Raw genomic sequence first — 25,412 nt, forward strand, 5'->3', positions numbered from 1 at the left:
CTGCGCCGCAAATTCTGCCGCGGTGCAGGCGGGCGAGAGGGTGAGTGCGGCGCCTCCGTGCTCATGACGGAACCACGCAGTCATGAGTCATTGGCGGAGTGTGCTCATGACGGCGTGGTTCCGTCATGACCACGCCCGCTCATTAATTCGCCCGCACAGGTGGGGAATTAATGCCGCGTGGGAGGAGCGGCAGCCGCATGACGGAACCACGCCGTCATGAGCACATGCCGCCAGTGGCTCATGACGGCGTGGTTCCATCATGAGCACACAAGGGGTTAAAATGGAATTTTAAAAGAAATAAATTAAAATATACATATCACATTCAATAATGTTATTTTGAGGTGTTATTCATTCACGAAATGGGTTTGGAGTTTCACTGTGGCCTTGAATTTATCTTGTGGGACTGATATGTACCAGTAAAAACTTCCTACACAGTATTGTTCAGTGGGTTGAGCATGGGTTGCAGTCCAATTGGATTTCTAAATGATATTGGAGCATTGACTAATCCTTGCACTGGGGGGTTAGAGATCCGACTCCTGCGGTTCTGAAGGGTAGAGTTGGAGGGAGGAAGATCGTATCAGGCCCAACATAACCAAAACCAGTATGGGGGTTTCTTTTGTTCTAATGCAGAATGGGCATGGCCTTCGGGTCTATCTGTTCCTATTGAAGCCCAATCAAGGTTAATTTGCATAAGCTTGGTCTTGTCCTTGTGTACTGTCTTTCACTCATCCCTCCATCCTTTCATACAGCCATCTATCCTTTCACTCACCAATCCAAACTTCGACCCATCCATCCACTTAACCATCCATCCATTTACCCTTTTACTCATCCATCCTTTCACTAACTCATTGACCTACCATGTCTCTCATCTGTCCATCCATACACACTTTTACTCATCCATCTGTCCACCCTTTTATCCAGCTACCCATCTACCCTCCCTTTCACTCATCCATCCAGTCACTCATCATCCTCTCTGTCCATACATCCACCCTTTCACTCCATACAATTGTTCAGACTTTCACTTCATCCATTTACATTGATCCATTTACCCTTTCACTCATCCATGTTTTCACTCATCCATCCATCCATTCTTTCTCTCATCCTTTATTCATTCACCCTTTCACTCACCCATCTGTCAATCCATCCATCAATCTTCCCCTGCACTCATCTCTCCATCCATTCACCCTTTCACTCATCCATCCTTTCCTCCTGCCCCCATCTGCCCTACCTTGCACCCATCCATCCATCCTTTCACTCCGTCCATACATCCACCCTTTCTCTTCATTGAACCACACTTTCACCTAATCCATTCATCCATCCATTTAGCTTTTCGCTCATCCATCTAGCCTTTCACTGACTCATCCATCCATCCATCCTTCCACTCATCCTCCATCCACCCTTTCACTCATCCATCCATTTACCCTTTCACTCATCCATCCATCCGTCCAGCTATCCTCCCTTTCACTCATCCATCCTTTCACTCATTCATTCATGCATATAACATTCCCTCACACATTCATCTTTCCATCCATTGTTACCCGTTCAACCATCCATCCATCCTTTCACTCACTCATCCATACATTCATCCATCTACCCTCCCTTTCACTCATCCATCCATTCTTTCACTCATCCACACTTACATCCATCCTTTCACTCATCTAACATCAATCAATAATTTCACTCATCCATCCTTTCACTATCCATACATCCACCCTTCCGCTCCATCCATTCAACCAGTCTTTCCATCCATCCATTTATTCCTTTACTCATCCATCCATCCTTTCTCTCATCCTCTGTCTGTCCAACCTTTGACTCATCCATCCATCCTTTCTCCCTTTCACTCCTCCCTCCTTAACCTCATTCACCCATGCATCTATCCATTCACCCTTTTCAGGCACCAATCCATCAACCATTTCACACACCATCCAACCATTCATCTATTCTTTCACTCATCCATCTATCCATTCACACTTTCACTCATCTATCCATCCTTTCATTCAAACATACATCTACCCTTCCTTTCAGTCATCTATCCATTCTTTCAGTCATCCATCCTTACATCTATCATTTCACACTTATCCATCCATTAAATCCATGCATCCTTTCACTCATCCACCCATTCAAACCGCCCACCCACCCAGCCTTTCCCTCCTTCCATTTATCCTATAATCATCATCTGCATTATCACTCACCCATCCACCCTTTCACTCATCCATCCATCTTTTTACTTATCTATCCATCCTTCCTCCCTTTCACTCATCCACCCTTACATCCATCCTTTCTCTCACTCATCCATTCATCCACCCATCCATCCTTCCACTTAAATTAGGAATCTTTGTCTGCCAAGTTACAAACAGAAGAGACCCATCAAGAGCCCCACCCTACTGTACCGCTAAAGCGGGGTTGACAACACCCCTGGTTGGGGCCCTGGAGTGGATGGTCCGCATGACTGCCGCTGAGTCGTTCCTGGTGGAATTGTCCATTTGGTCTGGTTGCCATTTCGGTTGGTGGTAGGTAGGTTAGCAATGAGTTCTCTGTTGTTGGATTGATGTGTGAAGTTGTTGTAGATGTTTGTAATTTTGCTATGGAAGACGTTGGATAGGTTGTCAGAGAGTTTTTGGGAGGCAGCGATATTGGTGACTGTCACTGAGGGCTAAATGAAATCCTTAACGAACTGGAGCATCTCCTTGCAGCTATTGCAGCTTCATTTGTTGCGGTCCACAAGTGCTTTTTTTCTTGGTGTCTCATATTTGCTGGCGATAGTATCTGAGTGCAGCCTGGTAAGTAGTTCTGTCTGGGGTGTTGTGGCTGGCTCTCCATTTACTTTTTAGCTGTCTACAGTGTCATTTGGTGTCTCAGCGGTCTTCTGTGTACCAGATGGCCTGCTTGTTTGATTCACTGTGCTTCCTGGGTTTGATGAGTTGGACCTGCCAACTCACATGGGGCTACTGTGTGTCAGATGATATTAGCTCATTCACGTGGTGAAGTGCTGATATCACACATGGAGCAAAGATGACCTGGTAGTAGGTTTCCAGATCGCATGTGGATACTCTGCACTTTTAAAATCCATTGAAGATTTTGAAACCAACATTTAATCTGTTTTGTGGGGAAGGATTAGGAGGGTCATATACTCTCACTCAGTGAAATATATTGAACTCACTTGGTGCCACAGTGTGTCACGCAGTATAAGGTTCCTTCACACAGTCTCCAGGTGAAGAGCTGATGGCACACAGTGACCCAAAAGATGAGGGGGGGGGGAATTTCACAGAGTGAATTTCCAGCTCCTGTTCAGAGGCCCTGCACAGTCGATGAGCACTATGGGGTATGAAATATCCCTAAGATATCAGGGTAGGCTTAGAAAATGTTGTGCTATGTTTACAATGCCCCGCAGCACTTTTACACTACCAGAGCGTCACTTTCCAGAGGCCTAGTGTGACAGGCTTATATTTACAAGGCCAAGCAAAGCCACCCTGCGTGGCTTTTCTTGGCTTTGCAAATATGGAGCAATGCCTTATTCTGCATGGAAGGGGCGTTTCATGGGTGTTTCTATGGGTGTTTCCACGCAACACCCGTGGTTTTTGACACCGCCAAAGATTTACAACACCTTTCTAAATCAGGGGTAACAACGAGAAATCTGTACATTTCTCCTGAGTTTTTCCTTTTTCCACGTGTGCTGCATTCGGCAGCACACACAGAAAGAGGAAAACTCTTTTGATTGTTGTTGTACAGGAAGGTGTCCCTTCCTGAACAAAAACAATCATGCCAACAACAAAGACACCCTTGCATCATGGTGCATAGGTGCATAGGTGCCTGTGTTGGCACTCGACTGCAGTTTGTGTGCCGGCAGAAAGCACAGTATTTTGTCGATACAACGCATTCCTGTCCTTTTCTTTTGACGTCGGGCAGTGCAGCTAGAAGTCTTGCGGTGCTGCCCTCTGCAAAATATTGTAAATATGCCCCTCTGCTTTTTGTTTTGTGTATTTTTAGTGGAGGGGTTGGGGCAGGTAGAAGTACCGCAAGATGAACGTGGTACCAAGCACTCCCCTATCAAGACCCCGCCCCCTTCTCGCACATGGTGAAATTGTTTTAGGAGTTGACAGGTCTGGTTAAACAGTGAGATGCCAGATTACACCGTTTTTGAGGACAGAATTATTTCCAGTCAGTTTTTTGTGTTCCTTATTCATCAGAAGGGAGGGTTTGTACTTGAGAAAGAGTGTTTCGGCAAGAGAGCTTTTCTAACATTAACAGTTCTGACATCTCTTTGGCAGGCTGCAATGTCGAGGTGCTCAGACAAGTTTGTGAGTTGGTTCTAATTAAATGCATATTATTGTGCTAATGCTACAGTAATATGTCGATATGAAGTGGCACATTTAAACAACTGGGAAAGATGAACCCATTAAAACCCCAAGGACCTGACAGTAACTCCAATGCTTGAGGGGGTGCATCAACCAACTGAGCTTTCGCATAAGCTGCTTGCATACATCCCCCCAGATGGTAAGTTACTAGCCTTTTTCACATACCAGCGCGCGGCTTCTTCCTCTCAGGCGAAGCTCCTCGCCAGGCCAGGCCGCGTGCGTGGGGACGCAACCAGGTGACAAATAGGAAGTGAAAAGAAACATCTCAGTATTGTTTACTTCCCTCACAGTGAATTAAACAAATGGCTGACTCGTTCACTCCTGGGAGCGGTGCGCCTCGACAGAAGGGCATCTTACCCACTACATTCCTGGCCCCCCCCTTCCACCTGGATGCATGCTGGTAATTTCTTCCAAGTAAATGTGTGTGATGCAGGGTTGCGGAATCTGTCCGCACCAAGGTATCACCTCCCTGAACCTGGCACCCGTTCACATCCTCATAATCGGCATTTATGACTGTTGCACCTTATTCTAAAGTACACCTTTTTCTAAAGCTCTTTGTCTATTATAAATTCTCCAAAACCTATGGGTAATGTAATTTATGTGCCCGATGTAATGATCTATTTCTTTTGTAAGCGTCTCTAACACCTTTCGATAATGTCCATAAATAAATCAGTATTTGCAGAATATATCAGAAGACAACAAGCTACATGTTAAGGTTGTTCGTCATTTCACAGCTTTCTTTAAGTCGCTGGCAAGTAGGGGTGGGTGACGTTTCATTTTGTTGATGGTATGTGGACGCAAATTACACTGGGAACCCTATTCCATATGGTAATTCCATAATGGACCATGTTTGACTACAAAATTATCAGTTCCAGCACATTAGGGGCCTGATTCACAAAGGGTCTCCACACTGGTAGTGGAGGCCCCGCAGTTGGGGTAGAATCTCCGCACTGAGAATTTATTGCGGAGATTCTGCCCGAGTGCAGAGACTCCCCCACGATTGCGGGGACTCTGCCACGAGTGTGGAGGCACCTTTGTGAATCAGGTCCTTGGGCCCTGATTCACAAAGGGTCTCCAGACTCGTGGCAGAGTGCCCGCAGTCTGAGCGGAATCTCCGCACTGAGAATTCTCATTGCGGAGATTCCGCCCAACTGCAGACTCCTCCACAACTGCGGGGCCTCTGCCATGAGTGCGGATCTGATTTACAAGGGGTCTCCAGACTCGTGGCAGAGTGCCCGCAGTCGGGGCGGAATCTCTACACTGAGAATTCTCATTGTGGAGATACCGCCTGAGTGCAGAGACTCCCCCACGACTGCGGGGCCTCTGCCATGAGTGCGGACCTGATTCACAAGGGGTCTCCAGACTCGTGGCACACACTGAGAATTCTCATTGTGGAGATACCGCCCGAGTGCAGATACTCCCCCACGACTGCGGGGCCTCTGCCATGAGTGCGGACCTGATTCAAAAGAGGTCTCCTGACTCGTGGCAGAGTGCCCGCAGTCGGGCGGGATCTCAGCACTGAAAATTCTCATTGCGGAGATTCCGCCCGAGTGCAGAGTCTCTCCCATGACTGCGGGACCTCTGCTATGAGTGCGGACCTGATTCACAAGGGGTCTCCAGACTCGTGGCAGAGAGCCCGCAGTCGGGGCGGAATCTCCGCACTGAGAATTCTCATTGCGGAGATTCCGCCTGAGTGCAGAGTCTCTCCCACGACTGCGGGGCCTCTGCCATGAGTGGGGACCTGATTCACAAGGGGTCTCCAGACTCGTGGCACGCACTGAGAATTCTCATTGCGGAGATTCCGCCCGAGTGCAGAGTCTCTCCCACGACTGCGGGGCCTCTGGTATGAGTGCGGACCTGATTCACAAGGGGTCTCCAGACTCATGGCAGAGTGCCCGCACTCAGGCGGAATCTCCGCACTGAGAATTCTCATTGTGGAGATTCCGCCTGAGTGCAGAGATTCCCCCACGACTGCGGGGCCTCTGCCATGAGTGCGACCTGATTCACAAGGGGTCTTCAGACTCGTGGCAGAGTGCCCGCAGTCGGGTGGGATCTCAGCACTGAGAATTCTCATTGCGGAGATTCCGCCCGAGTGCAGATTCTCTCCCATGACTGCGGGGCCTCTGCTATGAGTGCGGACCTGATTCACAAGGGGTCTCCAGACTCGTGGCACGCACTGCGAATTCTCATTGCGGAGATTCCGCCCGAGTGCAGAGTCTCTCCCACGACTGCGGGGCCTCTGGTATGAGTGCGGACCTGATTCACAAGGGGTCTCCAGACTCAAGGCAGAGTGCCCGCACTCAGGCGGAATCTCCGCACTGAGAATTCTCATTGTGGAGATTCCGCCTGAGTGCAGAGACTCCCCCACGACTGCGGGGCCTCTGCCATGAGTGCGGACCTGATTCACAAGGGGTCTTCAGACTCGTGGCAGAGTGCCTGCAGTCGGGCGGGATCTCAGCACTGAGAATTCTCATTGCGGAGATTCCGCCCGAGTGCAGAGTCTCTCCCACGACTGCGGGCCTCTGGTATGAGTGCGGACCTGATTCACAAGGGGTCTCCAGACTCGTGGCAGAGTGCCCGCACTCGGGCGGAATCTCCGCACTGAGAATTCTCATTGTGGAGATTCCGCCTGAGTGCAGAGACTCCCCACGACTGCGGGGCCTCTGCCATGAGTGCGGACCTGATTCACAAGGGGTCTCCAGACTCGTGGCAGAGTGCCCGCAGTCGGGCGGGATCTCAGCACTGAGAATTCTCATTACGGAGATTCCGCCCAAGTGTAGAGACTCCCCCACGACTGCGGTGCCTCTGCCATGAGTGTGATGGTCCTTTGTGAATTAGGTCCTAGGTATTTTGAGCAGTTTTGAGACTTTTAGGCATTTTCTTCAGTTTGTGCTGAAAATCTGCCAGTTTCTCTTTTTGGCACCTAGTCGCTTTTGGTGTTTTTGTAGCCCAATTTTGATCCACGGTGGAGCCAAAAAGGGGCTGATTATGTCTGATTCACTTTTCTACAATTTATTTCCTGTTCCCGACCAATGACTTTCCCAGTCCCAATTCCATGCTACACCCCAGAACTAACTCGCCAAAAGATTACAGAGTAGATTACTCCCACAGGTTTTGCGCAGGGTTTAAATAAAATTATAAAGGAACTAGTTTGAGGCTGATTTTTAGGTCTTGCCTTCAGACCTATAGACAGCTTTTAGTTTTCTGTTGTCAAAGACCTATTGTGTACTATAACAATACTTATAGTTGGCTTTGGGTCAGCCCTTGCTCACCATTGGCTGAGGTTCTTGCCATTATCACTTGCTTGCATTCTATGACTATTCTTCCCTTTCTTGCATTATCCCTCCTCCGGGGCATAGTTTCTTTAAATCAGCCTTTTAAGAACTTGTGTCCTTCCACTGCATGCATTCAGGGAACTACTTTTTTTTTTCAACACTCCTTGAGAGTCCATGTGTTTCTTGCACTCTGCCACATGTGCTCCTCTCAGGCTGCACCCACACTATCTGACTTTTTTTTTTTATTCTGAAAACCACTCCCCTCCCCTCAACTCTTTCACACATACTTTTTGGATTTACCGCACAGTAATTGGCATCCACTGTTTTGGAATGGTGAATTAAAAGTTGAAAATAATGCCAATGTAAGTGATGTATGCGTGCATGTCATCACGCTGTAGTGCTTTTTTTTTGTTGCTGAATCCATTCCAAATCAGCAACAAGCATCTTGTTTTCCTTTTGCTGATTTGGAACTGCATCGACAAAAAGCACTGGCAAAACCAAAAGATCTGGTAACATCATTGAAAGGCAAGACCCATTGGCTTTGCCAATACTTAAGTTTTCAGTGGCTTAAAAAATGTTTAGTTTGGCAAGTACATTGCTCCAAATAAAGTGTTTTGCTGCTTAAAGTTAAGGGATACCTAATAAAGGTAACTGTGTCTTCTGCCACTGGCCTGAAATTGACAAGTAAATCAGTTTATTGAATCAAATAGGACATTTTAGACATAGTAATCTGGGAGGACCTGCGAAGTTTTCCTCTCCACATGCACTTATTTCCGAAGGGATACAGGAAAGGACTAGCTCGTCAATGTAAGAGGAATAGTGTTGCTTGAATAATTAAGAGCTTGTGCTGACAGAGGCATTGCCATCAATTGTGCAACAGGTGCAGTAGCACCAGGGAGAGGTATATTGAGCGTCTAAGCACTGCATATAATAGGTGTTATTATTGCTTGATGTAATGATGCTCAATTTCTCGATCTAAGAAAGATGAAAGGCAGAGTTGGTCCTGCCAATATTCTAATATGTGATTCGCGGGTCACAACAGATGTCAGCAGCAAGAGTTTATATTGCTGAACCATCTTGACACATTTAACAAGCACAGTCTTGTTGAGCAACACAGACACACCCACATTTCAACAATATCAAATAGTGAAAAAAATGTTTTAAATATTAAACAGTTCGAAAAAAGTAATATGTTTATGTTGCAATAAATCCTCTTCATGCACTTTAATCTAGCATTGGCAACGCCAATTGGTCTGGCATTGGCAAGCTGGTGAGCATTTTTATTGTACGCACGTGCCACACAAAATCAAAAGAAATATAAAATGCCACTACTTAAATGTGGCAGTCACATTCTTGCAATAAAGGTGTATATTAAAATAAATTAACAATCACATATAATTGCAACAGAACAGTAAGGGGTATTGCGGGCAGGTTCACTTAGAGCATGTGTAGAAATCCTTTTCTGATTTATGCACATCTGAAAGAAAGTTTGATTCTTATTGGCACGAAGTAAAGGTGCTATTGGCTCTGAACAGATGTAACCTGAAGATACAGTTTAAACACACATAAATGACTAAAACAAATATGAAGAATACAAAAAACAAAAGGCTTTGGCAAATTACAGTATTGATCTGTCACCCCTGACACTGAAGTGAACTTCTTTTTATGTGGCTATGCAAATGCAATAAGACAAACTGGTATCACTAAGAGAGCCAATCCCTGTAGTGGGATGAGTTATTGCCCCATGCTTGACTGAACAGAAGCAACATATAAAGTACAGCTGAACAGATCAATGGATGAAGTGGACTGGGATTCAGAGAGCTGATCCAAAGCTCCTCTATGTATGTATTCGTGTATGTATATTCTATTTATGATTATGTTAATATATAAGGCTGGTGAGACTGCTAAAGCTGTCTCTGCACCAAACCTAAAACGAATCCAGCAAACATATGTCAGGAGTGACTCCAGTTATGAAACCATCTTTTTTTAGTGCCTGGGCATTACACATACACACTTTACGTCCTACTGGTAAAGCAGCAACACAGTTCTGTCTTCTGATGTCCTTTTATAGAGAAATCTACAATATAGAGAGTCATAGCTAGCAATCTTTTTATTTTTAAGGTACAGCAATTACATCCTTGAAGAACTATGGCACTGGGGCTGGGTTTCACCCACAGCTCCCGTAGTCCTAATTCTGGGGGTGCCATTGTCCCTATGCAACCATGTTCCTTCAACAAAGAGTTTTGGATGAATCCAAATCTGGTCTTTGAATCCTACATAAGACTCAAGCTAACAGAGCTAACACAAGGGTTTAGGAACTATAGCATATAACCCAATCTACAGCATAAAAATACAAGGAGCATTGACTATGGTAATTAGGTATTCGTCTAACTCTAAACAACCTTCAGCAATTGTCCCTTGTTCACATTTTCCAGATGCCAGTCACCACGTGCGTGACCAGTGGGGCGAGTCCCTTCCTCCTCTCCAGATTTCCAGAAAAGAAACACAGAAGAGTAAAGATCTAGTGATGTTACATGATGTGTACAAAGATGGGTAATGCACTCAAGGTCTTGCGCATAAGGCCGGCTTGGAATCTGACTAGCAGAACTCCTTGAGGTCTACAAATTTTCTCAGAAGATGGAAATCTGGGACTACAGTCTAGATACATGTGCCTCTGGGCACTACCCTTCCTTTAGAACTCCCAAAACAAACATAAAGTCACTTCACGACCCCTGTGCGGACGATCCCAAAGTGAGCACCTGGATGAAGATTGCTGGTTTCCTCAATAATGTGGCACGGGCGTGACCGGAGCAGTTCAGCTGATCTACACCAGAAAGGTGCGAAATCCTGCTTCAACCTATTTGGGTACACACAGTGATGGTCAGCGTATGGATTGGTAATCCAGACAGTAACACCAGGTGAGAAGAAAAATGCATCTCCATAACAAGCAGTTGGCCATCTCTGTCCTAGTACTGCAATGTAAGCTTAAATTCCTTCTTGTGGCACTCAGAAGGGTAACCAAGACCCGACTATACAAGAGGCCTGATGATAGTTCTTTCCAAAAGGCCCTTTGCCATCTAGAGACGTAAACGCAAGGTCACAACCTTTCTTGAGCAGTGGTCCATATGCTGCAACCATGGCCAAACACAAGATTTTCCAATCCTTTCAAAAGTCTTTAGGCTTCTCCCACAGTGCAGGAGAGAAGACTCAAATCGGCATTAAAAATAAAAATGCACCTCTGTCAATGTTGAAAGGAGGAAAGTGACTAAGCTGTGCTTAACACCTACAGTGTCCATCTAAGGAGCCACATTTGAGCCTCCTAAATGGTATCTTCCCATGCACAGATACGCAGATTACCCTCCTAGGATGGATGTGGTAGCCTGCTACTGATGCAGAAACTCTGATCAGCTTCCACCAGTGATGCAGGGCCTTGCAAAGCGCAGGTATTCCTCTGCGTAATGAATAAGCATCGCCTTTGCCAACGTCCGGGGGCAAACCACGAGACGTGCGTGGGATGCGCGTGAAGAGGTGCATGCATAATGAATGCCCCGCAACACCAGGGCCCGGCGCTCAGCGGAGGCGCGTCAGGTGGAGATAATGGCCGGGAGTGACTCATTAAAAGTGAGTGAACGCCGTTCCAGGCGGGCGGCGCTGTGCCCCGCCGCTCAGCGTTCCTTGACAGCTCGCTGTGCCTGCCCTCTTCCTTCCTCGTCAGCAGTTCGTAGCGCGGATAAGGTCTTTGGAGGCCCAGCCTCATTAGTCACAGTAATTAACGTAAATATTTATCTTATTGCGATTATTGGGATAGGAAAAAAAAGAAGCGTGGGCTGAAGCGCGCGCCGCCACGCCAACCGCCCACGTCGCCGCGCGACCAAAGACGTGGCCGTGCGTGCGTGCGTCGCTCCTGTTTACCTTGTCGCCGTCGAGGAGACGTCGCTGAGGTGAGGCGCAGGGGCACGCGCCCAGCGCGCGGAGCACCTCGCTGAGAGAAACAAAGCGGAGTCTGCCAGACTAACTTGCGCTTAACGCGGGCACCTGGCAGAGGCCCCGCGAGTAAACTCATCTGCATTGTGTGACTATCATGATTACAGGGAACCAGCGAACACAAGACAACAGGAGGCGCGTCATCGCCGCGGATCACACAGGGACATGTTAAAGCCTCGTGTTTACCAGCCACCTGGCATTCCTTTGTCTCTGAATGTGCCAGCATGGAGGGAGCATCACGTACTTGTGCCTCGTCTTTTTCTCTTACCCTTTTCCTCAGTTGAAAATGTAACAAAACAGCGCCAGAAATTGTTTTCCAGGCAGGTCTAAATGAAGCCAAATAAACTCAATGCCAATTGTAGGTCTTATCACAAGTAAACATCAGCATCTCATGTATTCATCTGAGCGTAAGCAATTCGAAACACATATATCCTTATACTGCTCTTTACATTTGGCAAATGTTGTGATGTGAAAAAGTATTAGGCCAGGGGATTTAAAAAGACAATGTCATCAAAGAGCACTTCGTTATAGTACTTTTTCTCGTATATCTGGTCAATGCTACTCTTAAGTGACAATAGGTACTAAACAGCTTTCTAATTAAGCTCACTTCGCTTAGTGAGTTATCCACCTACCGCTTGGAAGGTGAGTTACGTAGAAGACTAAAAGTGTAACTTTAGGATCTAGCTTTAGACACAGGGTTATGTGTTGGCCTTATATGTACTCACTAACATTGTTCTGTATGCAACAGTACACTAGAGAGGAGTTTAGAAGTTAATGTTGGTTAAGGCTGCAATAACAGATTTTCAATATCCAGGGAGAACCCACACCGCTATAGCTCATTCTATGACATCTCTCTTTCTGAAGCCATCTTATAGGCTTGGTCCTCTTATCCCCTTGCTGCTGATGACACACACATTTTCATTTGGTTCCCCAACCTCAATGTCAAAGCAGCTATGTTCCTAACAGCTCATATGAGAGACAGAACTCAATTATTTGGCAGCTGGTAGCGGATTGGGATCATTAAGTTTTGTTTTACCTGCGTCAGGGGGCTGCTCAGATGAGACACTGCCTGACTGTCCTTTGCAAAAGCTATGAATTGAGTAAACACATTTGATGTAGCTCCCTAATTGCCTAGACTTGGACGAACTGGTTTTCATTGGTTCAGGATATGCAAGGAGACTAGCATATGAGTGAAGGTTCCAAAGAATTCTAGGTACTCCATTCGAAGTGAATTTCCAAAGGCACGTGTCATCTCGGAAATGTGCATGGCAGCCACATGGGCGACTGCTCCTGATTTTAAAATGCACTACTCTCCAGATGTACCTTTCAGAAGAAATGCTTCTTTTGACATGAAAGTTTAACCCAAACTCTCGGTCAGAATATAGTGGCCTCGTAGTGCATCTAGTTGTGACAGCGAACAGGAACCAACTGTAAGGATCAATTCTATTTAAGGTGGTTCTGGTACTCTCTGACATCACCAGTCGTACCATTCTCTTTAAGTTATGCTGCACATTGACTACATATTGGAAACATTATGTTAAACATGGGTAAAAACGATTGGCAACACAGTGGGACAGGACGTCCAATTGAAGGCAGGGATCCATGCTGTTATCATGCAACAGGCTTTTAAGGTGACAGAAGTTTATCAGGCCCCGGCTGCAGCAGCTTGAGCTCGGCAGAACAATTGTCAAAGTTGGAGAGCTGAACTGAGGAGAATCAGATTCACCTTGAAGATAATGTTTGATTTTTATACCAGTTTTATTTCAGAATTTTGAGGACAGAAATATCATCCTACAAAATTGCTGTGGTCTAAATCTTGAGAACCAAAATATCATGAAAGTAAATGAAGTATAAATGTACTATTCTTAACTGCACAGCCATGTACCTTGAAGATATAAATATATTGTCAAGCTAGATTTATATAGAGTTAAGTATAGGAAAGGGATTCTTATTTCTATACATACTTATCTTCAACATATTTTGGTAATCAATGTTTTGGACACTATATTTTTTAGGACAATATTTTCTTGACGCTATTGCCATAGTGAACAATTTTCTACTCATTCTGTCAGGAATCTTGGACTTTGTCCTTATCTGTGTCCTATCTACTTACACCCGTGTTTTTTGCTTCAATCCCTTACATATTCCTTTGCCTCTATCCAGGTCATTGTCTTGGTCACGTGTAAAGTTAGATATGAGGAACTAGGTGTGCCGAGATGGCTGATTGTGGTGGAAATCTGGAAAATGAATCAAGACAAGAAACCTAGTTGAGCAAAGAGTCTGCTTCCATCCTGGTAGACATGTAAACTCATTTGAGCTAAACCCTATTTTACCTCTGAAGAAAATAATAAAAATTAAATAGACCAAAAAGTCACTTTTGCTTTTGATGCCAAGACTTGAGATCTCAATAAAGTTTGGCGTAGCCAGAAAAAAAACAGAGAAAGATAAACAGCTTACATTTGGAAGATATACGTCTGGAGAAAAAATGAAAACATCTTGCGAAAGAAGGAACATTTTTGTTTCGAAAACAGCAAGATTGTTGATTATGAAAAACTAGCAGAGCCATCTAACTGTGCAATGTAAATGTTTTACTCATTGATTCAGCCATCAGAAATAGAACATTCTTAGTAATTGCTAACGAAAATGGAAACTATGAAGAAGTGTTATTTAGAGCTAAAGGGGCAACAAAGAAAGAACAAGTAACAAAGGGAAAATTGCTCTTTTAAACTAAATTCTAAATTGTGCATTTTATGAACTAACCAAGATTTGTTTAGATGTAAAAGTATGGAAATGATACTGTATTAGAAATGGATAACATTTTATTAGTCGTTGGCTGAGCTAACAAAGTTACCACTTTTGTACAGATTATGTTAATGATATAATAAGAAAATCCCCAAATCCTAGATCTTGGACATGTCATTTTTGCGCTGTATCCTGTTTCAGCATACTCACCTCCGTAGACTGTATCCAGCAGTACCCCTCCATCATAAACGGTTCACTTTTATAAAAAATCATATTGTAGGATAGCTCAAGCATATTATTTACTGAATTACATATTGCTGTTGAAATCTAAAGAATTAAAAATGGATACCAAACCCCTTCTCTTAAAGCTACACACACCTTTCCTTCAACGATTGTTGAAAACATAATCATCTTAGAGGTCTACCAAGCTGCTAGCCACAATATCACACTGTGTCCCTTGTTGCTTTTTACGCTATTTCACAAGAGTGCATGAGGACCACACCAGATCACGCCCCGCCTCCCTCCACTGCATGAAGAAAAGCACTTACTCACCCACAACCCACCATGGCTCCTTTAGAGTCTTTCTGACCAGCATCACAGTCTCCAGCTTTCTCCTACTAGGTTCTTTGATGGTCACCACTGCATGCACAGTTACTAGAGTCCTCACATAACCTCTTAAGGGTCTACCGACTTTGGTTCTCTAATCAAATAACTCACAAACAAATTACATCCAACATAAAGTTATACCTGCTGCAGACCTAATGTCTTTAAATTAGCTCTTGCAATCCTTGTCTGTAGCAAACCATTTAGCCCCAAACCTACACTCTCTTTTACCCCCAACAGTGACATATTACAGCTCAATACACACCATATTCTGTACCATTCATTCTAATTTGTCTCTTAAGTCATCAGCCTCCAAGGCCAAGCACAGAACACCTTCTTCCTGTAATCAACAGTGAATCATAAGTGCAAATGTTGATATGCTTTGTCATAAGAGCTCGAGTGTTTTGTACTGTACCCGACGTTTGTTGTCAGTAGTACTATGAAAAGGGCATGCATTAGCACAGTACACTGGTCAAGGAGATATTATGTTTTCCTCGAGGTAACAAGAGGCTTGATCAAAACCGCCTTGGTTGTTTCAAATGGGAAAGAAAAACTCTCATAGGAAACGCGTAGGACACTGTCCTATTAAGGCCATAGTCGGACACATGTTTTTCCAATTGGAGCTACTACAAATATTTTTATAAAATTATCCTGTACAATTTCTGGCATGAACTTCTTGTACTATTCACATAAGAGATTTCATAGCCTTCCTGTAAGAAGTCTCTAAAAATCCAACAGCAAACATAAGATTGACTCAGAAAAAGTGGTCAGGACACTGCTATTCCATTTGTTTCTATTTTTGCAGAACCGCTCCGGCCTTCTTCCCCCCCATTCCTCATAGTTGGTTTTGAACTTTGCACTTGGAAGAGGTTGCTTTGGGTTCATTATTGTGTTACAAATAAGCAATAAAAAATAATACACTAATATTTGCTAAAGAATAAAGAGAAAACCATATAGCGGTTCTGCAGATCTCTGCAAGAGACCAATGTTTCAGGACAGTATGGGACTGGCCATTCCCCATCTGATCTCCTCAGAGATAAACACCTTTGGCAGATAGCAACTAATACTGAGAGACATTTCGGAGCCTGGTTCCAGACTCCATAAGTTACGTACAATTTTTGAGTCCTTCTTCAAGTCACAGCCCAAGATATTAAAGTTCTCCCAACTTCACTGGACCCACAATCGAGGCCTTAGCCTAGCTCTAACACTAGTGTTCACCCATCACAACAATGAAATAGTCATCAAAGCAAACATGAATGTAAAGTTTAATGCCCATACATCAGTGGGACTAAGGATTCGGGGATGATGTAAAGAGGCAGAAAGGCCTAGTAGGGTGCAATTGTCTTTTAGTGGAGCAGTAGTTCAGAGCATAGCTGTGAAATGGGCCTGGTGGGAAAATGTGAGCGATTGCTAAGAAAAGGCAGGTGATCTGGGAGACAGCATTCGCGGGAGGGAGGGGGGCCGGGTGGAGGTTGGTCCTGTTTCAAAATAATTGTATGCATGGGAACTGTGAGTAATTCTGGCTCAGTAGATACCAGGAGCATCAGAGGAGCAAGGTATGGGGTGATGGTAACCCCGTCCTCCATTGCATGACCGCTGCCCCACAGCTGCTGCAAACATTTCACTGCAATGTTGATTATCCACCAGGGATTTGAGGCAGTTTCTCACAAGGTGGATTGAATGTCTACCTGACATATCATGTCGCAGTGCCCCACCTACAATTTACAGAATAGAAGAGCAATGTGAAACCCAGATCAATGCTCTTTGTTAAACTATGGATTCTGCGGTGATATTGGTGTTGAGTGATTGAATGAGAGGGGAAGTGTGAACTGCAAGTGCCAAAATTCCTGTCTGAGTTTCTCTTATTTTTTCCTGCATGTACCTCTAGAACCTCTAAGGCACAAATATGTATTTTCTATAGGCCATACCAAATAATAACCAAGAGAAGAAAAGGCAAGACCATAAACTGAGAAAATTCGACACACCACTGGACATAAATAGACAATTCCATAAAAAAGAAAATCGCACTCTGCAGACAGTCTACTGAGCTTTCCACACTGTGGAACTCGAAGAGAGACTTGAGATGTCACTCACCCATCACAAGCAGCTCAACCTTATCCTCATTCTTTCCTTCCGGGTCATCCGAGGCTATGACATGGCAGTAATACAGCCCGCTGTCTCCCCACTGCAGCTTTCCGAACCTCAGGTCAGCGTCTGCAAAGCAAAGGATCCAGAAAAAGCAAGAGGTGACTCACTGCCTTCAGTAGGGAATACACCACATACAGCTTACAAGTCAAGTTCCCTTGAGTCACGGTATATGGATATGCTGACCTTTACCAAAAGCACTCCAAATCCTTAAAAAAAGGAAAAAGGTCAAGATCCTGTTAGTAGATGCCCTCAACAACATACCCGCCTATGTGGCATGTAGTAGCATTACACTGTCACATGTTTGTGTCATGTTGTATAAGGACGTTGTCATATATTAGTGTCATGTACTAGAATGACGGTATCATGCATTGGTGTCATGTGGTAGGATGCCATTGTAACAGATGGCTGTCATGTGGTAGGATGACGTGGTCATCCGTTGGTGTTATGTGGTAGGATTACACTATCCTGCATTAGTGTCATGTGATAGGATGATACTTACATGGGTTTCCATGTAGTAGGGTGAATGTATCACATGTTGGTGTTATGTAGTCATGCTGCCATGCATTAGTGTCATGTGGCAGTATGATGCAGACATGTGCTGTCATATAGTAGGATGACACTGTCACATGTTAGTGCAATGTGGCAAGATGACATCACCACATGTTAATGTCATGTAGCAGAATGACGCTGCGACACATAGGTGTCAGAGAGTAGGATCACGCTGCTACGCATTGTCATGTAGTCGATGAACACTGTCATGCATTAATGTCATGTAGTAGGATGATGCTTCCAAGAGTTGTTGTGGGGTAGGGTGATGCTGTCATGTGTTGGTGTCATATGGGTGGATGGTACTGCCATGCATTGTCATGTGATAGGTTGACACTGTCAAGCGTTGATGTGAGTGGCAGGATGACACTGCCGCATGTTGGTGTCATGTGTTAGGATGACCTGCAATGCGTTATCATGCATTAGTGTAATGCGTTAGGGTGACACTGTCACACATTTGTGTCATGTGATAGGAGGACAATATCCCACACTAGTGTCATATGGTAAGATGGCCCTGTCACATATTTATATCAAGTGATATGATGACACTGTCACACGTAAGTGTAATTTGGAAGAGTGATTCTGCCACATATTGGTGCAATGTGGTAGTATGGCCCTGCCATGCATTGTCATGTTGTACGGTGACACTGCCATGCGTTAGTGTCACGTGGAAGGATGATTCTGCAATGCGTTATCGTGCGGTATAATTATGCAACCACACAGTGGTGCTATGTGCTTGGTTTGCACTGTCACAAGTTAGTGCCTTTTTCGGTTCCGGCCAAGAAGCCACCTGTAACTCAGCCTTCAGGACGTGTATAAGGACATTTGCTGAGATCCAGTTTTGAATCATATGTAGTAGCCTTTACACTAGGCATGTTTTCTTCATTAAGTTTTCGTTCCAATTCTAATGCCTTGAAAAGCTGGTTCAGCCTTGCCAAAGGCAGTCTGTAGATGCTTTGACTCATACTATGCATCAAATGCTTCCACCTAGCTGGCACCCTTTGTGGATGCATGGTCTGTATGATTCAGCACATGTGGAGGGGTCTTCTGACTGCTCGTGAGGACTAATCAACAAGCAATACCACAAGATCAGAACTACATGAGAGTTTATGGAACAGACAGTCGATCAGTGAGTTGATTGGCTGCCTCCCTCTGAAACCTAAGGTTATCTGCATACTACTATATTAGAAATGCATGTTATTTACAGTACTTAGAAAATGTTACATAAATAAGCATTGCCAAAGTCAATAGGTTCTCAACAAATGAAGGGACAGAGAGGGCTTGATGTAGGTCCAAACGTACATGCCCAAAATGTGCAGGAAGACAGAAAGGTACGAAGTTCCTGTTAGTGGACTAGTGAGGCCACTGAATGTGTGCTCTAGGTGGGAAAGAGGAGGGGAATTCCTCCTTTCGGAACTAAAACCCTCACACACCCAGCAGGATAGGTGTCATGCTTCATTATCTGGGTCTGCTCCTCGTCGAGCCGGTGCTGCAATGCTCCACCCGCACCCATAAAGGGGCTCTTTATCGGAGATCTTTTGTTCCTCGCCGTATTGGTGCCGTGGGTGTGAGGGGCCTAGTGTGATATAGATGTAGGTCGTGAAGATAAATCAGGTTAGGGAGCCCTTGGTAATAGCTTTATTCTGATGGGAACCCACCCTGGTTAAAAGGATGAGAGGGGCGTGACTGTTTTGTTCATAAAGTGACAAAAGTTTTGCTCACTCGACATAAGGTCAAAATGTTTCTCGCCGAAATAAGTCACAGATGTGATCAAGTGGTGATTCCTCAGGACCGTGTATAAAACAAACTATCTACAGTGAAAGGTATGGTGCAAATCTACCTACTCATTGTTCTACCAGGGGGAGATCTCCCTGGAGAATGGCAATCAACCTTATCTCACTACCTTATCTGAGCTCGCTGTCTGACCTACCCAGTCCGCTGCAGGACCTTTCGGGCGGCAGCGGACTGGGTAGGTCAGACAGTGAGCTCACCAAGGGAGCTGAAAAGGACATTACATTTGAGTGTTGCGCACTCCGCTGCCAACTGATGCGGCAGTACTAACAACTGAGATAAGGTTGATTGCCTGGTACATTGGTTCCAAACAAGATCCCCACCATCTACAAAAACTCCTAACCCCAACCCAACTCCTCTGACATCCTCAGCCTCCTTGATCCCACAGATGCTAACCCCGACCACCTGCTCACCATTTGGGACCAGCTCTCCTCACAAAATACCAAAGTCATTAAGAACTCCGTCCATTCAGGAGCATCTTGGGACCACCTGCGCCACCACGTTTTCAACCTCTGGAGAAAGATGATAAGCAACAAGCTGACTACCATTTTCAACGCATCCATCACCGCTGTCACCTTCCCGAAGAATGGTAACATGCAGCAGTCCAACCACTGCTCAAAAAACTGTCTCCAGACCTCAGAGAACTCAAGAACAACCATCCCATCTCTCTGCTCCCCTTTCCCACCAGAGCCCTCGAAGAGCCCATCAACCGCCAACCTATGAAACACCTGGAGAACAACAATCTTCTGGACACCTCCCAGTCGAGATTCTGCACAAACCATAGCACCGAAACCACCCTGATCACTGCAATGCGTTATCATGCATCAAAACCCTCCTCGATTGAGAAACAGCAGCCCTGATCCTCTTTGACCTCTCAGCAGCATTCAGAACCGTATCCCACCACATGCTTATCAAGAGGCTTCATCACATTGGAATCCAAGTATACGCCCTCAAATGGATCATTTCCTTTCTCACCGGAAGATCCCAGAGAATTTGCCTACCACAATTCACCTTGGAACCCAAGAACATCATCTGCGGATTCATATACACAAAAAAAGTGGGTTTGCTCAAATTGATCCGCACATCTAAAACAACAAGCTTTATGTACAACACCGACAAAACATATTCCATCAGATGTTTTATAAATTGCAATACCAAGTTTGTGGTATATTGCATCAAATGCATTTGCGGAAAAATCTATTTTGGGAGTACCGTTAGGTCGCTGAAGGATAGAGTCCAAGAACACATTTGAGCCATTAAAAATAACAATACACAATACCCTCTAGCAGTACACTTCAACACCACACACAAATCTAATGAGTTACATAGATTGAGTTTCCACAGAAATGACACCGTGGATTTGGGCTTGAGAGGTGGAAACAGGGTTTCCCGCCTACGGAAATTGGAAAGTACTTGGATCATTAGATTATGGGCAGTGGAATGCGGAATTAACATTGATAAGGAAATGTATGAATTTTTGTGATCAGTGTTACTTGAAGCTTTATTGTGAACTGTATTGATATTGTGTTATTTGTTTTAATATGAAACTTAACAATGTATGCATTTACAATTTCGCATAAGAATACTAACTGCACCAAAGGTGATACTCCTCCACCTTTTCACTCTGTGATTGATTTTCAACCATATATATACTATCTGCATAGGGAATACTTCTCAATGAGAAATATAAATTAAAAATAATTCTTTTTGACAGACATGCAGTCCAAAAAGACTACTCATCATAATAAGGACTTACTGGAGTGTCCACGAACTGGTCTATTCAGATCATCAAGATCACTGAGACAGGATAAACCATAACAATTCTGAATTTGTGAAGGACTGGATTATACAAAAGAGCCTTGAAAAGAGGTCACAGCTTTAAAGAATTTTACTGTCCTGAAGATGGTCTGACAGAATAATATCATACAAGACCAAAACGTCGACGACCATACCCATCTCCTAATTACTTTTTATTATACAAGTGATCTTTATTTTAGAAAAATAAGTGTCATTTGTTTTCTATTTGTATTTGGTTTGGGTTGATTTATACAGATGAGATATAGGAACAAGTCAAATTTTCCTTGTTCATTTGTAAAGAGTACTGATTAATTCACATGGTTGATATATGTACCCTACTAATTTCAATCTTTGCATTTATATAAAAATCTTTTTGTGAATACTACAAAGTTCCCATATTGCTTTCTTTTACATATCTTATAAGTCATCACTATGTTCTCAAATAATTGGCTAACTATTGGTACAAACACAGATTAAGTTGAGACAGACATATAAGTAGATACAGATAATCTGTTATTTGTGATTCATTCCTCCACAAAGTTGGCATACTCCAATAGATGGAGCAACATTGTTTTGTGGTGTGGGACCAACAGCATAGATCCCTTAAGTGCCAAGCTGTCTCAGGTCCGATAGTCCTTATTCGCTTGCAAAGTGAGGGTGTGCAATTCGTACTGTTAAGGGATAACTAGGTGCGCTGTTGGTATACCTCCGTCTACCTGACCAACCATCGCTGTTCAAATCCCCAATTGTGATGTGTTTTGTAAAAGGGCTGACTAATATATAAAACACACAATAGAGCAGAACAGGTCAGGAAATAGTGTGTAACTAAACCAGTGACTATGAAACAGTAGGGTGCATATGTGAACCAATGCCGTTGAGGGTTATTGGAAAACAAAACGCTAGAACAACTCCCATCAGCCCACCCTTTCGGTGGAGTTTACGTCACGTGGGAATTGCTGATCAATCCATAACACATCCGGCCATATAGTGCCGGTGTGGAAATGGATGTCAAAGGCTAACCACGATGTTTACCATGAAGTGGACTAAATAATGTGCAGTGCTTAAGTAAAAGTGATGGTGATGGATAAAATTGGCTACACAGATTCTAAAAGAACGTACATATAGAAATCTGTGTGTCAAGGGTTAAAACCACGCCTGGTAGTAAGACTACCTTTTGGTGCTGTGCAGGATGGTCAACATGTTTCAGCTCAAGGGGCATTGCCCCAGCTTTCTTCAGGACCTAGAATATAGACTAGCTACTGCAACTATAACTACAAGTAATATGTTAGGTGAAAAATGACAAAAAGTTTACTAATAGACAGATACATATCTACCAGGAACTTCAACGCTTAAACGTCCACTGGTGGGAGAGAAGCATGTCTTCTTCCCAGCCTTTTGTGGGTGAAGACCTCACCTCACCCGGCAACCGCTCGGGAGTATGAGGCCCCGCTCTGTCCGTCGGTACCCCTATCCGCTTGGCTCATGGATGTGGTGCCATGAAAGGTAAAGAAGTGAAGAAAAGGAACCTTTCTATATGGAGCATCCTCTGCCTAAAGACAATGGTGAACAGTTCTCCTGATGCTCAGCTGCACCACATCATGTATTTTATCCACGACCCCCTGCTGATAATCCCCAAGAAGGGCACAGCCCCAGAACATATGGAAAAAGTCAGACTTTGTCCACCCACAACATGACCCTGCTGAAGCAAAGCATCCAGCACAGTGGTCAACTGGGGGACTTTGGGGAAACCCACCCAGGTCTCCCTAGTTGTCGCCATCATGGCATAGTGTAGAATGTGACTCAGTCCTCCCCCAAAAGTAGCTTTGGCTTCTTCAAACGTCACATTGGCTTCACCCTCCCACTGTAGTTCATGCTCCGTCCCCCCTACTGGTCATTGACATCACCCTACATGTCATCTGAAATGGCTGTAGCCACCATATCTCCAGGGCTCCGTAAAAGGGAGGCCATTTTAGTATCCTTTTTACTACAATACCGCATGTCATGGATACCCATTGAATTACTATTGGGCACTGCGTGGGGGTCATTCATCCTCTCATCAATGTGACAAGCAACTGTTCCTCCTCCCAGGAACCCTCCAACAACTTCTTTTCTCAATTGTACTCAGGGTCACAGCATCACGCTAAATAATACAATTCTAGATGACGGACCCCCAGTTCCCCCCTTTTTGATCTAGTTTAAGAACTTCCAATTTCACTTTTGACCTTTTACCCGCCCAAACCAGAGAGATTAATAAGGATTCAAGCTCTTTGAATAGCGAGCAGAGAAGGACACTTAGGGTATTTTGTAAGTGATACCGGCATTTTAGCAAGGGCTAAGCGACCCGCACGGGAGAGCGGGAGCTTTCCTCAATGCTCAACTGATTTTGACAACCCCTGCACCACTCCGCCCATATTCAGGTCATGTTACCGCTGTGGTGAATGTGCTATCTGTATACCCACATATCTAAACTGGTCCATTGTTCACCCGTGGTTAATATCAGGTAGCCTATCCGGCCCAAGTCTGACCAATGAACCCAGCGGGAACACCACTGTTTTGTCCCTGTTCACGCTTAGCTCAGCCACATCACCAAACTTGTCCAATATAGTAAATAACTTGAGCACCAAGAGATTCAGTGTCTGAACATACACCAGGGTATCATATGCATACATGGACACATCATGTGTCATATTCCCCACTTTGATTCCATAAGCTGACAGGGCCTCCTGCAGGTGTACTGCTAAAGGGGGCAGGCATCCCTTCAGGGTGCCCCTCTTCATTGGCCAAGCTGCTGACACCAACCCACCCAGTTGTAACCTAGATGTGGGAGCCGTATGCAGCAACCGGACCCACCCTACAAACTGCAGCCTAAAGCCCAACACTTCAAACAAGTATTCCCAATGAACAGTGTCAAAAGATTTCTCATTTTCCAGGGAGATCGAAGCTCCTGTCATACCCATTTGTTGCGGGGAAAGGAGTAAATGGGACACTCTCCATATATTTAACATTGTACTAAGGCCCGGTATAAAACCACACTGGTCTTCATGCACAAGCACACCAATGACACGTTTGACCCGGCTGGCCAGAACCTGGACAAGTATACTAGCATCAGTATTTATCATAGACAGTGGTCTACATGACTCCCCACAATGCAGGATCCGTTTTGGGATTGGGTATCATAATAATCAAACCTTCCTTATAGAGCTCAGCAATATGCCCATCCTCTTAGCTTCAAGGAAAACCTCTAGTAGTTTGTCTACTAGCAAATGTGTATGTGTTTGCTAAAATTCAGGTGGGAAACTGTCAAATGCTGGTGTGTTGTATTACAGCAGCTCTTTTAAGAACCCCCACAATCTCATCCAGAGTGACGGATGCCTCCACCGCCTCATTCTGCTCACCCGTCAATCACAGTAGGCACAAGGTTGCCAGATAGTCCATGATAGTTGCCCCTGACATCACAGGCGACCCACGATGCACTCACTGAAGATGGTTCTGGATTTAACTTGATGCGCCCTGTTGAGTGGAGACCGTGCCTCCCTCTGGTGTATGGAGCGGCAGGAACTGCGGCTGAGGCTGTTCCCTCTGAAAACCAGGCAAGTGGCCTCCCCGACTTGTCACCCTCCCTATGAAGCTTCTGTCCGTGTTCTTTTAACGCAAAAGAATCCAGCTGGTCCAATTTCTCTGGCAATGCTTTTTTTTTAATGTTTGTTTTTTAACGTATATAGTGACATTTTATGATGAAACTGAACACTCAAAAAGAAAAAAAAGGGACATTACAGTATGATAGGTACAAGTTGTCGACATGGTGCAGCATGTTATATATGTCAATATTAAATAATGAAACAGCGTCGGTAGAAGAGAGAATGACAACAAAAAATATCTTGTGAGATGATATAAAGGTAGAGTGGTGCAGACATAATGTATGAGAGAGTGTATAAGGGAGAAGCAAACATTAAAGTAGTGAGTAAACGTTCAGCTGGAATCGTCTGACTTTAGGGAGAGTAGGTTATCCCTCAGTGGCTACCAACACCTTTAGGCCTTGAGGTGAGGGGTTGTACCTGTGCATAGTCCTCACTGATTTTGTCTCAATGTTTTGCAAGGCGTGCAGCCGAAACAAATTCGGATTTGGGGATGTCATGAATATATCCTAGAAGTGCCACCAAGGGATCGAATG

General features: G+C 44.6%; 1 protein-coding gene across 2 annotated transcripts in view; it reads right to left on the reverse strand.

Annotated features, from left to right (window-relative positions):
• The window catches only part of ILDR2 (immunoglobulin like domain containing receptor 2), a 707,528-nt gene that overhangs the window by 313,953 nt on the left and 368,163 nt on the right, over positions 1-25,412 (reverse strand). For both annotated transcript variants that reach the window (XM_086935538.1, XM_086935539.1), the window contains exon 3: positions 17,054-17,173. In XM_086935538.1, coding sequence (XP_086791664.1) covers positions 17,054-17,173 — 120 coding nt within the window. The remainder of the gene's footprint in view (positions 1-17,053; positions 17,174-25,412) is intronic.

This window comes from Lissotriton vulgaris, chromosome 8 (assembly GCF_964263255.1).
Source record: "Lissotriton vulgaris chromosome 8, aLisVul1.2, whole genome shotgun sequence".
Taxonomy (NCBI): Eukaryota; Metazoa; Chordata; class Amphibia; order Caudata; family Salamandridae; genus Lissotriton; species Lissotriton vulgaris.